Source organism: Centruroides vittatus, unplaced genomic scaffold (genome assembly GCF_030686945.1).
Source record: "Centruroides vittatus isolate TY-2023 unplaced genomic scaffold, ASM3068694v2 contig_975, whole genome shotgun sequence".
In the NCBI taxonomy this organism is placed as follows: Eukaryota; Metazoa; Arthropoda; class Arachnida; order Scorpiones; family Buthidae; genus Centruroides; species Centruroides vittatus.
In genome coordinates, this window is record NW_027122648.1 from 2,975,915 (window position 1) to 2,994,077 (window position 18,163).

Below are 18,163 nucleotides of genomic sequence, written 5' to 3' on the forward strand. Positions count from 1 at the left end.
GCAATATAATAAAAGTTTTAATTGCAATATATTCCCTATAATTTATTACAATTATTTCACTGATATTTTTTATTGCATGATGCAAATTACTACAGTATATACCCTTGTGTAATAATTGTGTAACATAGTTAACGTTTTTTGCTTATTACTGACGTTTTAATCCCTAATTGTGTAGCATAATACGTTGCACCGGTTCTTAATAGAACATTTAATAAATTATCCACAGTTTAGTTCCATTACAGCTAATATCTCCATTTGTTTTGTGTGTCGGAACTTGGAGCAGCTGAGAGATTTCAAGTTGCTATTTCCTCTCCAAAGCGATTCTACTTGCGATAGAATCGATTGCCTAACCTGACATTGTACCAAGGACGTGGAGAACTGTGTGTGTGTGTGTGTGTTTGTACTAAACTCGGGGTCGATAACGAGTAATCATTTACGAAATTCACATTTTTCACGATTCGAATGCATAAAAACTCGAGCCATTATACAATATAATCTTAAGTATGATCCATTTCAGTTGGAATTGAATTGGTGCAACGCACAACGATCATCAGAGCCACTACTTGAAGATAATCGCTAAAATTTGTTAGTTAGCAAATATTGTTTTTCAAAATTGTGTAAAATTAGCTTTATATATACTCCTTACTTTTCAATACTCAAAGAGCAAACGGATTTCAGTTGTAAGTGAATTAGTGCAACTTGCAACAATCATTAAAGTCATCATTTAAAAATAATCGCTAAAAATCCTTTATTTAATATGTATTCTTTTTAAAATTGGTTTTATAAAGCTACTTTTACACAGTTGTTATTAAATATCCAAATACCAAACGAATTTCAAATATAACACGAATAGTGCAATTGGCAATGATCATCAAAACCACTGCTTGAAAATAAACACTAATAATCCATTATTTAGTAAATATTCTATTTAATATTGCCTGAAATTGTTGCGTATACTGTATCCATCAGTTTTTTTAATATTCGTAAATTAAATATATTTCGTTGTAACCGAACTGGTGCAATGTGTAACGGTCATCAGATCCATTTAGTTTGAAATCACTAAAAAATTATTATTTAGCAAGCCTACATATTTTTCTCCAATTGTCTAAAATTAGCTTTATATATAAAGCTAATTTTAGACTTTATATATAAAGCTAATTTTAGACAATTGGAGATATATCTAATAATTTTTAAGCATTTAAATATCAAACGTACTGAAGTGCCATTACTATTTGAACTTGAGAAAATTGCTTGTACACTTATTTCATAAGCAGATTAATCATTGGTGCATACGTCAGAATTCACGATAAAATTCAAAGAATCTATAGATATTGTAATTTTAAATAATTAACATTCGTTAATGACAAAATTACGCTCCAGCTAAAAAACTTTACTCGTAAAGGATTAATAACTTTAAACATAAAAAAATGAATGTCACTTTTTTGTATTTAAAATAAATTTATTAAAGTAAACGAATGTAAAAATTAAAAAAATGTAGTTTTTTTTAAATCCTATTTCAGAAAATCCAACTCATTTTACTAGAAAATGGAAAAAATGGTACGCTTTAATGATTTAATAGCTAGCCATATACAAATTTAACAGGATTAGTTGAAGCTAAAGAAAAACTTTAAAAATCAAATGTTTACAACTAGTTAAATACATTAGAGAATTTTAAGTTTCTTAAATAGTTTAACACATTCTGAAGTTTCCTTTCTATTTAATCCCTGTTGTATGTTTCAGTACATGTTGCTTGAAGTATATACAAAAGAATATTAACACGGTATCGAGCAGTGAAGTCACTGCATCAATTCCCACCTGTTCTATTCACCATAGCAACTATATGATCAAGTTAACAAGCTTAACAAATAACATATTTAACACGCATTTCACTTAATTATCTTTGTCATCCTATATATATATATAAATATACATATATATGTATCATAACAGAAAAAAGGTGGTACCATCACACAACATCGATGCAAAATCATATATATTTTATTGAATTAATATAAAATTTTATATACAAAAGCATCTCCAACGACGGTTTTTTCTGATACTCCATGCAAATAATTGAAATATATATTTATAATATATATATATATATATATATATTATAAATAAATATATATACATGTATATATACACCCACTTGGTTTAACAGTTCAGAGCCATCTCACTGACAAAGGGGGTTGCAAAGAGACCACAGGACATGCTGGAGGAGAAAAAAAAACAAAAAAGAAATTGATACTGATCACACATTCATGCATATTATTTAATGATAATCATGATAATAATGCAAACAACACAAACATGCTACATTTAATGGTAATAAACTGACTAGGTTGAGTTTAAAGATTACAATTGTCATGCCACATTGAAACTTCATGGATAATTTCGATTATATCTATATAATCTTTTTTGAATTCAGTATTTAAAAAAAACTCAACTTGCAGTTTATATAAAGATGATGAATTATGTTAAAAACTGTCTTTATGGATGATTTTAAGCTTACCTCCTCTTCATAAGTAGAGTAAGTTTCTGTCATGTCTGAACTAAAAGCGGCTCCTTCTACTGACTGACACACTAAATGGCATGGCTGTGTGAAAAGCTCGGTGTTCTTAACTTGCTCAACAGCTATTGGTTACTCGAGCTGTCACGTGACGCGAGATCGGTCAAGATGTAGTTGCCTTGGTAACGGGATAAAAAGGAGGAAATGGGTTTTTGGTGAAAATTTTTACTAAAGGATGATTGAATGAGTTGTGATTTATTTGCAAATGTTTCCATCTTGATAATAAAAATAAGAATTCCCACAAAATATGATTTGATATTTATTTTTTGTTGTATTAACAGAAAATATTTCCTATATTTTTCTTGAGTTTTATAACTGGAAAAAAATATTTTTCATGCTCTCGAATTTCTGTTTACTTTTTAAATTAAATAACTCGAATTTTTCTGATCAAATTTATTCGCTATTTAGGCTCTTAATATAGTTTTATACTGAATAAATCAATTAAAAATATATTATAAATTAAGTTAACTATATTCTAGATTCCCAAATGATAGTTCTCGATCCCCAAAGACTGACAAATCGCATTCTTGACTAATGCGACGATCTTTCAACTAAGAAAAGGTTGAATAATGTTGATCTATATGATTAAATACACTATATATAGTGTTATTTAATATATATATATATATAGTAAGATATTTTAAATTATTACTTTGGTTGATCATTTACACAATTTTTTTCAATAAATAAATGTACAAAATTCACTTAGAAGCAAAAATAAAGTATACATTTTCTTTTTTATTTAAAAAATTTATGTAATATCGCTTGATTTAGAAAAAATACATTTCTATAAACAAAAGTTCTGCGTTAAAAACTTCACAAAACAAAAATTTAAAGAAAATTTTAAAATTTATTTAAATTAATTGATATATTATTTTAATATAAAAAGTTATATACAATCATTAAATCTTAATATTAATCAAATTAATTTTTAAAAATTTAAAGTTTTTTAATATAAGCCTATAGTATTTAATTGTATAACTTTTTAAAAAGTTTCTTTAAAATATTGAAATAAAATATCATAATTAACATCATCATCAAAAACAATTCTGATATATTTTAAGAAAAATTGCTCAAGAAGAAGGAAAAGGTGATGACGATGTTTTTATTTATTATCATTTTTAATGGAATTTAAAGCAATAATAAATTTACATTATTTTCGTTATATTACAATTTAAACATATTTGCACTTTATATGTTTTTAATTAATATACAGTTTTACAATTTTATTGAATTTCATTAAGAAATTATAAAAAAAACACAAAATAAAAGGCATCATCATCATCATTTTTATCATCATTAACATTTACATCATTATTAAGAATATAGAAAATGTTCTTAATAATGATGACGAGTTTTTTAAATCCACTTTTCTAATGGAGTTTAAAATAATTGTGAGATTAAGTTATGTTTAATTATATTTAAAATATATAAAATAAAGAGTAAACATATTTAAATTAATATATAATATTTAATTTCACAGTTTTCTTAAATTAATTTTTAACAAATTAAAATAGAAAACATATTTATCACGTCATCATCATTCAAGAGCAACAACACTTTAGGTCATAGGATATACATCGGAATTGATGACGATGACGACGGCTTTGATTTAATTAATTTTTTAATATAATTAAAAGAAAGCGTAAAACTAAATTATTTTTATTATATTTACTATTTAGACAATTACCATTCATTTTATATGTTTTAAATTAATATAAATAAGTAAGCAATATATTTAAATACATTTTCTTTTGTAATTTTTTTTTTAAATATCAAATTTTAAAGTAATTTAAGTAATATTAAATTCAATTTTTTTAATTAAAAAATTTTAAAAATAATTTCTATAATTTAATTTCGATATATTTTATATAAAGTATATTCAATTAGATAACGAGTCTGTAATAACAATTTTAATAATTTTATTTTAAGTATAAAATAATGAAAACAAATTAAGTTTCTTTTAAAAAATAATAAAAAAAGAGTTTAAAAATTTTAATTTAACTTCTTTCATTTTTATTTTTTATTTTTAATTTATTATTTTTTAAATAGAAGTACAAGACTTATCATTAATCCAATTACATAAACAATAATAAAAATATATTTTTTAAATATTTTAAATTTAAAACAAAACATTTTTTAAAGTTAAAAAATTGAATTTTAAAATTTAAATTAAAAGAATAAATTAAATTTTTGAAAAGAATTTGAACGAAATTTAATTATTTTAATAAAGATTTATTACAATTATTTTATTTATTTATTTATTTAACTCTACTATTTGTTATTTAAACTTGTAAAAGACAAAAAACAAATCTCCCTCCCTAAAATTATATTGATTTATAACTTTGAATAAAATGTTTTAAGAAATGATGGATTGTTAAGCACTAAAATATATTATAAAGATTAAATTTCCTGTTTCTTCAGTTGAATAATACAGCAAATGTTCTCGATAGTAAATGTTGCAATTATTAAAAAAGTATTAAGAAGTTTATAATTGTAATTAATATTTAATTAAGTACTTCCTTTATTTAAAATTTAGTAAAATAATTTAAACATAAGTAAGAAATCTTTGTAGCAAAACATAGCATTAAATACGCATTTCAATACTCAGATTATCAATCGGTAGTTCGCGAGCTCTTAAGTAATTTTTAACTATAAAACAGATTTAAAAAAAAAACGCTTAAAAACTTTAATTTAGATATAAATAAAACAAAAGTTAGTGAATTTCTAGAGTTAGGTCCCAACATTTCGCTAAATAAACTCGAAACATTTAATTCTTAACCGGTAGTTTTCTAACTCTTTAAACTGAATCGAAAAAAGTTTAAGAAACTTTAATTTAGATTTAAATACAACAAAAATTAATCAATTTATCAGCTTAAATATGTAAATTTTCGTTAAATAACTGGGCATAAATTTCATTCTTAACTGGTAGTTCGCGAACTCTTAAGCAATTCGTGATTCATATACTGCAGACGGAAAAGGGGTTAAAAAAGAAAAAGGTTGAGAGACTTTAATTTACATTAAAATAAAATAAAATAAAAAGTAATGAATTTTTCTAGCTCAAATATATAAATATTCGATAAATAAACTTTCAAAAAAATCTAATTCCCATATTTTAAAAACAAAGAAACATCTGTATTTTGATAAATTATAAACAAATACAACTCGAATATATAAATAAATAAATAAATAAATATATATATATATATATATATATATATATAATATATATATATATATATACAGCAGAATATTCGTACATTTTATAAATTAAAATTTATATATTTTGATACTAGAAAGTATTTCGGATAGAAATTCTGCTTCTGCAATTTAATTCAAATACATTTTCAATCTCATAAATACATCAAAAACACACCAATTTCATCGCCAAGAAAAAGGATTAAAATATATAAAATTGGTTTAACAAATTCGAAAATTTTATTGTTATTAAAGAAAGTCTATATTTAAAAGTTTCGAACAATTTTAACTTTATAATATTAAATTGTATTTAAATTCTATTCATCTTCTGATAATGTATTTTTCATTTTAGAACCAATTTCTGAATCTAAATTACCGATTTTTTGTTTAATTTTCATTTATTTTTTAACGTATTTTCTATCCTATTTCGTTGTTTGGATCGATTCGAATCAATCTTTTTTCTTGTTTTTTACAGAATTTTTTTCCTTTTAAGATGAAGAATTTGAAACATTTTAAAGTCCGTTTGTTTTTGTCAAGTTAAAGAAAAAAATTGCGTAAATTATATATATATATATATATATATATATATTTACTATCGATTATCGTTGGCGATTATTATAATAAAATGAAGAAACACATTAGGAAGGATAATTTAAAAGGAATAATAAAAAAAGTAGAAAATGTCGAGAAAAAACGCAAAATTTTTAATAAAAATTCGTTTATAAACATATGGTTTATTTTATTTTATTTTTTCCTTTAGAAAATTGATAAAATAAAATAATTTTCGTGTTTTCTAAATTATTATTTATCAACCGATAGATCGCGAACTCTTTTAAAGCTAGTGCATCGTATTTTTTGTATTAAAGGTTGAGAGATGGCGCGCGCTAATTAGATTAAAGAATTGCATAAAAAAAAGTAATCTATATAAAATAGTGCCATCTCTCGAGTGAAACATTAACTAATATATAATGTTCCTCCCTTTAATTATATATTAAAAGTATAATTTATCTAAAAACGTTATAAGTTATGAACAAAACGACGACGAACCGTGTATAATGCGCGGGAGGACATCACTCAAAATCAGCTCGTCGCATTACTAAATATCTGATAATTTTAACGAGTTTAACAAGATAATAAAACGAAATTTGTAATCAAAATTAGTTAAGAATAAGAAAATAAAAAAATTACAAAATATTTTGATCTTAATAAAGATTTATCATCTTATTTAAAAGTTTATTAATTTTGAAAATAAAGAGTATAGTAAATGAATTGATTATTCGTATCCATTTTAAACAAATTATATACTGTATATAAAAAAATAAGATTAGTAACTGTAAAAATTGGCCATAAAATTTTACAAAATTAATAAATTTTCATTTAAAGAATAAAATAAAATGATGCTTATCTTCTTATAAAGTGCGCTATTATGATAAAATGCGAACCTTTGAATAGGATGAAGTATCTATAAAAACTGTCTGAAAGGCGATAAAACAATAAATAATTTTATCATCCTGTATAATATCGCGTATTCAATTAAAACAATTTAATAAATCTTAATTTTATTCTTAAAATTATGCTAAAACCCGACGTTAAGAACTGCTTTTCTGTAAGATACATCAAAGACTACAGCAATACTCTTGTAATTTTCTATGAGAATAAACCTAAATCCAATCTAATGAAAACTTAAAAATAATAACACCACATAAGAGCTGTAATAAAAATTATTTATAAAAAAAATAAAACATCATTTACTTTATTATTAACTGAAAGAGCTTAATAAATCTCTACTTTATTCTTAAAATAAATTGATAAGATTCGTATAAATGTACTGAACTGTACATTATTATAAGAAAATATGATTTTATTTTCTTGTATTTTGCGTTACTAACTAAAAGGATATTTTTTGATATTCTTCTAAGAGCATATAATTAATAAATTATGGCGACAGAATAAAAGTATCCATACAAAAGAGAACAGCCACCGTAGATGGGGATCAAGAATAGTCACGAAAATCGTGATTACCGTCACGACAGATTCTTAGAAAGAAGAATAGTTTGTTTCTAAATAAACTTTAGAAACAAACCATATTTTTCTATATATAATCCGGCAAATATATATATAAACGAATCATTAATTCTTAGATTACGGTGCCAACAGGCGGGTGTGGTTCTACAACAAATTTCATATCCACCCAATGACTGATGGATTACTCTAGTAAATTCGGAATATAAATATTGTATCCAGATAACGGTTGGAAACGATTACTGTATCTAAGGAGCAAAAGAACGTGAAGGAAGAACGAATGTGCTTAAACGAATAATTCATGAAAACAAAAACACGTGGCATTTTAGTGATCGCAAAACAACGTTCAACAAGAAATAAAACTTGTGGATTATTCCATTTAATGCAATTTTTTCCCTTCCTGCTTTACTATAAATTAAAGTATAAAAGAATTTAATGGAATATCATTAAATTTTATCTGTAAGATTACAATCAAAATAATTATAATTTAATTGTAGGTGGAATCATTCGAATAATCTAGGTGTGGTCCGATGTAAAGACGTCGAAGTGGTCATATAAAAGACGTTTTATAACTTATAACGAATTTAAGATAATATAATTACTTTGATACTATTTTTTAAAGAGAATTTTAATTTTTTTCATTCATATAATATTTACAAGATCTGATAATATATATATATATATATATACATACATATTATACATATTCCCCCCCCTTTGTAAATTATCTCTTGTAATTTTCTCTTGTGAAGTTCCATTTGGGAATTTCAGATTTCTATATTCTTTCTATGCATTTTCTAAGATACATCAAGGTGTATTTATCTGAATGATCTCTCAACTTTTAGAACATGATTAATATGTAGATGAATAAATTGTACTATCTGTAGATTATTACGTAATTTTTACTCTTTAGAATACTTTGGGTGTGGCATCTTATGGAGCCATGATTAGAGAGAGACAAGTTCTATAGAAAGTCGTGCAGAGAAAGATTATTTCTTTTTTATTATTTTTAATTACAAACTTTTAAAGAATTTTCATTTATATGTAATAAAAATTCCTTCAAAGTTCTTAAAGAAATATATGTAAATAAATCCAAGAAAACAAGATGAGGATGTAAACAGACGGAGGAAACGTGAAATGATGCGTAAAAAATTGTAATAATTAATTAATTTGTTGCAAAATTAATTAAATTAGTGAATTAAATTAATAATCAGTGCATTTTCTGTAAATTATTAACAAAATTCATAGATAAAATGGAAAACTTTTTATAGATATTTATGAAAAAAATTAATGTTACTAGAAATCAATGATATAAAAATAATGGAAATCAATAATGATGTGAAAGAAAAATTTTTTCTTCTTTTATCAAAGTTTAAAGATTTTTCGCTTCAGAATATAAGTAATATTAAACTTTTATTAATTAAATTAGAACTTTCTAAAGGTTGAATTCAATAAACTCAGTTGGCTGCTTTGCATTATATGTTTAAAAAATTCTTAAAGCTTTATTTTTAGAATGTAAGCAATTAATTATTAATGAATTTAAATATTTTATATGTTTAAAATATTTTTAAATATTTAAAAATTAAAAAAAGTTATATATTATATATTAATGCTAAACTAGTTCAGATCTATTTTTTCAACAAGTAGCTCGCGAGCTCCGATAGTTAAAAGAAAGAATCATTGATTTTTTTTTTATCAAACTTTCGACTTTTTAAGAATTACCGTGTGAAAAATGTCAAAAGCACTTATTTAAACATAAAAATGCATTTTTAAAGTAATTAATTTATTTCAGTTTTGTATAAAATCATTATTTAATGCATACTTTTTTGATGCATAAGAAACCAATTATCAATCGATACATTTTTGTGCGATGTACAGTACATTCAGATATCATAAAATACTGTATCATAAATCATCATTATCTACATAATTTAATTTTACATGTATAAATAATGTATATTTTATATAAAATAATAGAAAAAGATACGTTTATAGGTACTTTAATGTATAATTTATACTCGCAGTAACATGTAATTAATTAACAAATGTGACCATTATTTGTAAAATTAATATTATTTTTTAATATTAAATTTACATTTTATAATGATTATATATAACGATACTTAATTATTAATCAATGAAATTTAAAAAATTCGAGTAGAAATTTCATTTCCAGATAGCACTCTGTGTGCAAATCATTTAGAAAGTTAACTATGATTAATATCATAATTAACAACTGTGAAATATGTAATTTGAAGTTTATAAACTAAGAATAAGTTTGCAAATAATTTAAATTCTATTTTATAAATGTAAGTTTATTAAATTTTCATATAGTTTACAATGTTCAAAGCATAAAAACAGTTAACGATGCTCTTAAATATACAGCAAGACATCAAAATATTTTAATCATCATTTACATGACTCAATTAAGTGATAGTAATTATAATTAAAAGTCGAAAGAAAATGCGAATTTAAATATAATTATTATTTACTTTTGTCATTTAATTTTGGATATATTAAGAATATAAAACTTTTTATAATAACCATACGTTAATCGCATTTATAAAACTTTATTATAATTAAAATTTTTGCTTAAATATATAATTAATTAGATATGTTAAAATAATATTTAAGAGAAAATTGTGAAATTTTTCTCATTATGTGGGTTTAAACAATAAAACACTCTTTAAAGAATGATATAAATCGAAAAATATGAAACCCACAGTTATAAAATGTTATTATTACTATAATATGTTTAAATATATAATTAATTAATTAATTAGAGTATTTTTACAACATTTAAGAATAAATTATTATAATTTTTAATCAATTATCACATAGATTTAGGGAATAAAAACCAAATTTAAAGTGTGATATGTATTACAAAAATATTAAATTAATCTTTACAAAATTAAATTATTAATATAATACGTAAATTCTAGAATATTTTTACAGTATTTTATGTAAAAAAAATCACAGAAAAGTGATAGCATTTTTCCTGTTTTTAGTAACTCATTATAATTTAAGCGAAAAACATCAATCAATTACAATGAAAAGGGTGAGGAATAAAAATTCCATTCTTGTATTGTTAAAGAGCAAATGACGAGTTGTTAATATCTTAAAAAATACATATTAAATGACTTATTAGCAACAGTTTAATAGCAGATTGCGGATATAAAATAGGTGTGGTCAAGTAGCAATATCATATAATAACTCGAGGTTTTTTTAGAAAGAAATTAGGAATAAAATCACCATTTCGGTGTCAAATAATTATGTTTGGCGTGAAAATTAAACTACAAATTACTATATTTTTTAGAGGTTAATTTAATAAAATATTCATATAAAAATCTTATAATTTATTCCCTAAACTGATGTTTAATAATTCGGCAAAGTAAAGATTTTCTCAACTTAATTCAATAAGCCCAAAGTCACGTAAACAATTTTAATAATTAATATAATATTATGGCAAATTGTCTGGTATTAACGTTCGTTAATGTATTAAATATGAGAAATTTTTTCTTTAAATTATTATTTTTATTATTTTCTTTCCTTTAATGAAGTTTTTCTTAACGATTAGAAATGTTGATATTTATAAAAGTCCTATTTCGTATCAATTAGATTAAATTTTTGTAAAACTTTAAAGGTGTACAAACTTACAAGAAATAGGCATACAGATATACAGGTAAAGCACATATATGAAACTATATATATATATATATATATGTTTTTATAAGTACGAGTCACACATATATATAGTTTTTATATACCTTATGTGCCATGGTTGGCTTAATTAACCGTTTTTTTGTGTTACAGATACACTTGTGAATATAATTCCGGGTAAACTAAGTTGAAAATAAGATTTGTTTTTTTACATAAAATTCGCGGAAAAATGATAAAATGTACAATAGAAATAATTGTATTTTTTATAGTTAATTTAGTTAGTTAATTACAATTTTGTCTTTACAATAATTAACTGATTTTTGTGCCAAACTGTACATAAAAATTATATATATAATTTTTATGTACATTATGTAAAGTACATGTAAAGTACATGTAAAGTACATGTACTTTACATAATGTAAAGTACATAAAAATATGTAAAGTACATAAAAATTATATATATAATTTTTATGTACTTTACATATTTTTAAGGTATATTTTTCATGTACTGTACATTCCTTATATATATATAATTTCTTGGAACGTGGTTCATTTTAGTTTTATTATATCGAGATGTAACTAAATGTATTTCTGGTATGAAGGAATTCTTTCAAAGAAAAAAAAAACAAACTAAAAATTGGAGAAAACCAATGTATTGACTTTTTTTAAATAAAAAATAAATAAATGAAATTAATTTTGAATTTTAAAATTAAATTTGAGAAAGTTTCATTAATTAAAAAGAAACTAACAAAACTTTCTTAAGTTTATTTTTTTAGAATTAATTAAGAAATGTTATTATAAAATATATTATTATCGATTGCATAAACTATAGATATATATAATGGACTTTCGCTAGAGTGAATGGAGCTTTATCAAGTAAATATACATAAGTAAATACGCTATATACATAAAAAATAATGACTAACAAAACTGTTTACTATATCGAGTGAGTCGCTATATCAAGAACCTACTGTAATATACAAATTGCTTTATATTTTTATAAAGATATAGACAATAGACTCTTGAATTTTCAAAAGACTGAAATAAAACAGTTCATTTTTCTGTATGAAGAATAACAAAGAGCAAGAAGATTTATTAATTAATTTATTTTATTTTTATTTTTTTTATAAGCTATATCATAAAGAGATAAATGCCTCTCCCATTACGACAAACATAAAATAAATCCCGCTAGAAAATACAATATAACGATAACAAGTAACCATGAGAAAATACAATTATTAAAGAAATTAGTGGATTAAAATGTACAAAATTAAGTAATTTAAACTATATTTTTATAGTAAGATTTGTATTTATGGTACTTATATTCTCAATATTGTCAACTGACTTATAATGTCGATCAGAAAAGATATAATTATAGTATTAAGACGACAGAAAATAACATGGAAGCATGAAAATAACTTCTTAGTGTATACAGCGGAATATTATTCACTAAATGGAAATTTCATTTTATCGAGTGTTCACTGCATCAAGAGTTTACTGTATTAACATTTCTATGGTTCTAAGTGGTCCGTGACCTACTAACTATCGACTGTTTACATACAGTTTTCAATTTTACAAATTGTAATGTCATAAGAAAAGTTAATAAAGTTTTATACAATAAATTTCATAAAAGAATTAAACAGTTTTATTGCAAAATATTTTAATTCTTAATATTTAATGTAACATTCGTATTAAGTATTCAAAGGAGAAACATGGCGTGTCGTTTTGAAAGTGCTATAATAAATCAATAACATTTTCGAGATCTATGTCATAAATTTCTTAAATTTTATACAGTTTTAAAGTCATTATAATTAAATTTTATGAAACAAAAAGATAATTTATAATAAATATTTTAAAATTAATTTTTTCGAAATTTAAATTAGAAAAAAAGTTTGTAGTTTTACCGTTTCTACATTAAAAAGTGTATAAAATGCTGCAATTCTCTACAGTTTTTGATATTGAGAGCATAAATAACGCTACAGTACTTTAGTTTTTTCACAATGCAAATATAAATAACAATGCTGCATTGCCCAAATGCATAAAAATTCAAATCATTATCTTGAATGCTTTTCATATGATATCAAATGATGTGCTTGATGATACTGAAACGACTCTACTGTAAATTTAATAATAATAAAATTGTTAAGTCTTGTAAAAATGATACAGAAAAATGATGTGCAAGCAAAAAACATAGAGATAAGCTTATGACTGTAAGATATAATGCGTTTAGAAAGATGCTGAATTATCAGAAAATGGTTCTTTAAGGGAAGAAAAAGAAGAAAGTCAAAATAAGAATTAAAATTTCCAAGGAGAAAAAAAATGTAATTTTTTTTTATAGAATTTTCAATATCAAATTTTCTTATACTCGATTGAAAACATAAAAACCTTATTTTGTTTCTTATATTTATGGCTAGTTTAAGAATTCTGGATCCTACCTTAGCCAAAAAATTATAGGAATATTGCCAGAAATTGAACCAAAAACTTTATATATTAATTGTATTTTTTCCCTTTTAAAAAAATTTCTTTTTAACATGTCAACATCAACGATATTCGTTTTCGAATGTAAATCTAGAAAAGTGACATTGAATGAGGAAAAGTCATCCATCAAAAATCTAATTGAATCGTTATCTTTTGTTCAGATGTCATCGTGAAAGTTTATAAAATGAAATAAAGACTGACATACCGAAAAAATTTCATGTTCTTTTTTTAGATTTTTAATTTTAATAGCGTTCTAATGACATTAATTTGATTTCTAATTCTAAAAACACCGAGTTTTTTTATATAAAAGTCATCGAGTTTTTAACGTTATTAAAGCACTCGGATCATGCCAATTATTAAGTAAATTATAAAAAGAAATAGAATTTTAGTTAATTAATTGAATAACTGATTAAATTTTATAATTTGAATGGAATTTAAGTAACGTTTTCTGTATTTTTTTCGCGGTTAAACTGTAAAAAATTTCTTTGCAAGTCAGCAAAGATAAAACATTTCTTCCGCATTCCTTCGACCGTTAATAATGGAAGTGACCAAAATTGACCAAAATTGCGGCAGTAACGTCATATAGAAGCTACTGGTCCAACATCACTATAATTACAGTTTTATTGGAAACCGAAGCGTTCGAAAGGTTAACAATAAAATGAATTGTTGAAATTTCAAACTGTTTTTTTAAAATTTATATTGGAATAAATAAAACCCAAATTTTAAGTATTCCATTTAATAATTAGTTTTAAAAATAATTAAATTAAGCAATAAGAAGGTAAAGCAAACGAAGCATATGTGAAGAAATACATTGAAAGCAATGTGAAGGTAACTAACAATGAAGTATACGTAAAGTGATATATTTATGAAGCGATTATAGTATAATGGTCCATAACAACGAAGCATATGTGTAGCAATATATTGATGAAGCAATGATAAAGCAATATGAAGGTAAAGAGCAATAAAGCGTAAGTAAAGCATCATAATGACGAAGCATTTGTAAAGAAGGTAAAGTACTTAAAGCAAATATATTAATAAAACAATTATAAAGTAACTATGAAATTAAAACTGAAGAAGCAATTATAAAGAAATGTGAGGATAAAGCATATGTAGTAATATTACAATAAAGTAAAACTATTTAGCAATATGAATATAATATAAAGCGCAATAAAATAATAAAAAAACAATAAAATGATAAAGTATGATAAAGAAAAATGAAGAAATATGATAACATGACAAAGCAATGCTATAAATATAAAGAAGCAGTACAGTTTTCTAAAGAAACACAGATCATAAAGATTATAAACACCGTTTATTTCAATTTAAAAAACATTCTTTTACTATTTTAAACATCTTATAAGAGATTTATTATAAACTTTTAGATGTTTTAATGATTAAAAATTTCGATTAAAATTTCTTCTTATAAAAGTTTCCAGCGAGATTTACGTATTGTTCAATTACAAATTTAAGAATAATTGAAAGTTTACAAGAAAAATTAAAGTTTTAAATATTAAAGCACTAAAATATATAGCATGCATTTATTAAAAATACAATTAAAGTAAAGGAGTTTAAATTTTTCTTAATTATACAATAAATAGTAAACGAAATATATGTAAATATATACATAAAGAAAACTTCAATGGTTTGAGATAAAATATAGAATTTATGTTTAGAAAAATATTCTAGCAACTATACATATTGAGAAACTATACTTGACCCTTTACACTTTCATTTCTGTAGTCAACGGGAACGTAATGTCATCCTTAATGCTCGACAACACTCTGGCACATTTCTAAAACGATTTATTTTTATTTTTATTTTTTGTTTTTTTACTTCCAGATAAATAGGCAACTTATTGATAGAAAAATATTTTTATAATATATATTTTTTTTTTTTACAAAAATTCCATATTTTTCACGTATTAATTGCGTATATCTGTTGGGGTATAACTTTTCGATTTTCTTTCTTTCTCTCTATAAATTTTTATGATTTATAACTTTAAAAATTTTTAAAAATGTTTTTTCAATAACGGGTATAAAAATTTAAGAATTTTATAAATAAAAAACAAAATTACAACCGATATTTTATTATATTCGTTGCGAGAAACCACACTTGTGCTACAGATATCAAGTTACATGAGTATATACATTTCTTACTATTATTTTTTCGTCTTTTAGTTTTCTCGTCTTTAAATCGATTTAATATATATATATGTTTAAAAAAACAATTGAAATGATAGAAAATTTATGAGAAAACATTTTTAGACGAGTTCATTACGTCTTTTACAGTATTTACCGCTTTAGTTCATTATAATAATGTAAGAAACTTAATAATCCGTCACAAGATTAACGGTTTTCATCATTTAAAATTAGAATTAGAGCAGCAAATTACTTCGAAAAATATTAATTTCCTAAAAATAATAATAATAAATGTGTAATTATCTTTTAAAGAAAAAAAATACAATCTTTTTCTTTAATTTTCTTTTATTTCTCAGAATTTTACGAACCTGTTTTAATAAATCAATTAGAGTGAATTTAATTAACAAAAAACGTAATAATCTATTCAATCAAAATTCTCTTCCTTTTTTAGATTAAAAATTTGAAATTTAAATTACAATTTTTTAAATATATTTTGTAAAAGATTTGCTTAAAAAAATACCAATTATAAATCTTTTAGATTCAAAATTCTGTAACGTAGGTTGAATTTATACAGTTTTTTCTTAAAACGAGAAGAATATTTTAGATGAAAAATTAATTTTTTTAGTTTAATTTCTAAGAAACTCCCCGTAGAAAGGAATGTAGGAATGAAATGTTTAAAGGTGTTTTTAAAAAAGCAAAACAAACATCATCACTCTAAAGTAATTACAGTTAATAAAGAAACATAACTTGAAGAGAAATCTTAAAAAGGAAGTTTTAAATGTTTCCAATCTTAAATAATTCATTCGTTTTTTGAAAAAGACGAGCTAAATTTATTAATTTACACTTCAAAAAATAGCATTAATATAAATTTATATTTTAAACATCGTCTAATACGTACGTAAATTGAAAATCAAAGAAATTTACACACATTTTCCCCATAATTTCTGCACTGTAAACATGCAAAATAAATGGAAAAAAATTCAGTTAAAAAATAAACGGTATCATTTTACAACTTACTACATTTAAAGAAGTGAGTTAAGCATAAATAAAGTCACTTAAAAGTATATATGTATAAACATGCCAAGATATTCCAAAGACGCAATACCATGTGACAAGTGGTTTGAAAAAATAAAAAAAAATATATATTTATGTATTAAAACTTACGGCCAGATGTTCACCAAAGGTACGTTTTTTGTCACCCTTCTGACCCCCTTTTCCTGATCCTCTGCTATCTCTTCCTGATAAACCACCACCGCCCCCTCCCGGGACACCGCTGGAGTAGTTCATAGTTAAAGCAGTAACACGCCAGCTCGTCTGCTACTTTCTACTGTGTGGCGACACATGCAACTCACACCTTACTCTCGCATCGCTAGCGCCTCCTGGTGGAGAGAAAAGAGCGGGAGAAGAGCTGCACTGCAGAAAGATAGCCACACCTTTGGCACTTTGCCCCAAATGTCTTCTCGCTCTATCTTCTTCTCTTTCAGAATATGTACTAGGATTCTTGCTCCATTTTTTTCCTTATTCCTATAATTAACTGATAATTCCCACTTGTGCATACAAACTTAGGTACATAGGTATACTTTTTTCCTGCAGTTTTTAAAACTCATTTCGTGAATTTTATTTAACACATATAACAGCTTTTTAACGAGCGGAAGAGGAAGTTTTTCCACGTCAATTATGTGTGAAGATTAAAGATAAGCGCTTAAAAAATATATGTATATATAACTAATAAAATTGTTAAACATAATTAAATCATGCTACAGTTAATTTACTTTAATTAATTAATTAATTGTACAATTAATCAAGGAGGAATATTATTATACGTTATGTTTAATGGATTATCAGTTTAAAGAGAGTAAATATGAGTTTTTTAGAACACAAATTTACAAGAGGAACACTTGAAGAAAACTGAAAGAAATTAAAATAAATTAAATAACATAAACCATTTCATTTTTTTTATTTTTAAAAAACATTAAGTGGAAAATAATTAGCTGTAATAAAATAGCATGAAAATGAATCAGAATAATATCCAATGGAGCAGAAACAAGTTTGAAGAAATGTCATTAAGCAGTTTGGCTCTTGCTAGATTTTTTTG

The 18,163-nt window shown here is 23.4% G+C and overlaps 1 protein-coding gene across 4 annotated transcripts in view; it reads right to left on the minus strand.

Annotated features, from left to right (window-relative positions):
- The window catches only part of LOC136985709 (inactive dipeptidyl peptidase 10-like), a 202,359-nt gene that overhangs the window by 141,867 nt on the left and 42,329 nt on the right, over positions 1-18,163 (minus strand). The window contains exon 1 of one of the 4 annotated variants that reach the window (XM_067283042.1): positions 17,233-17,752. The exons of the other annotated variants lie outside the window; for them this stretch is intronic. Within the exon in view, the coding sequence (XP_067139143.1) occupies positions 17,233-17,355 (123 nt within the window). The 5' untranslated portion in view covers positions 17,356-17,752. Of the gene's footprint in view, positions 1-17,232; positions 17,753-18,163 lie in introns of those variants that run through there. 4 annotated transcript variants of the gene reach the window in all.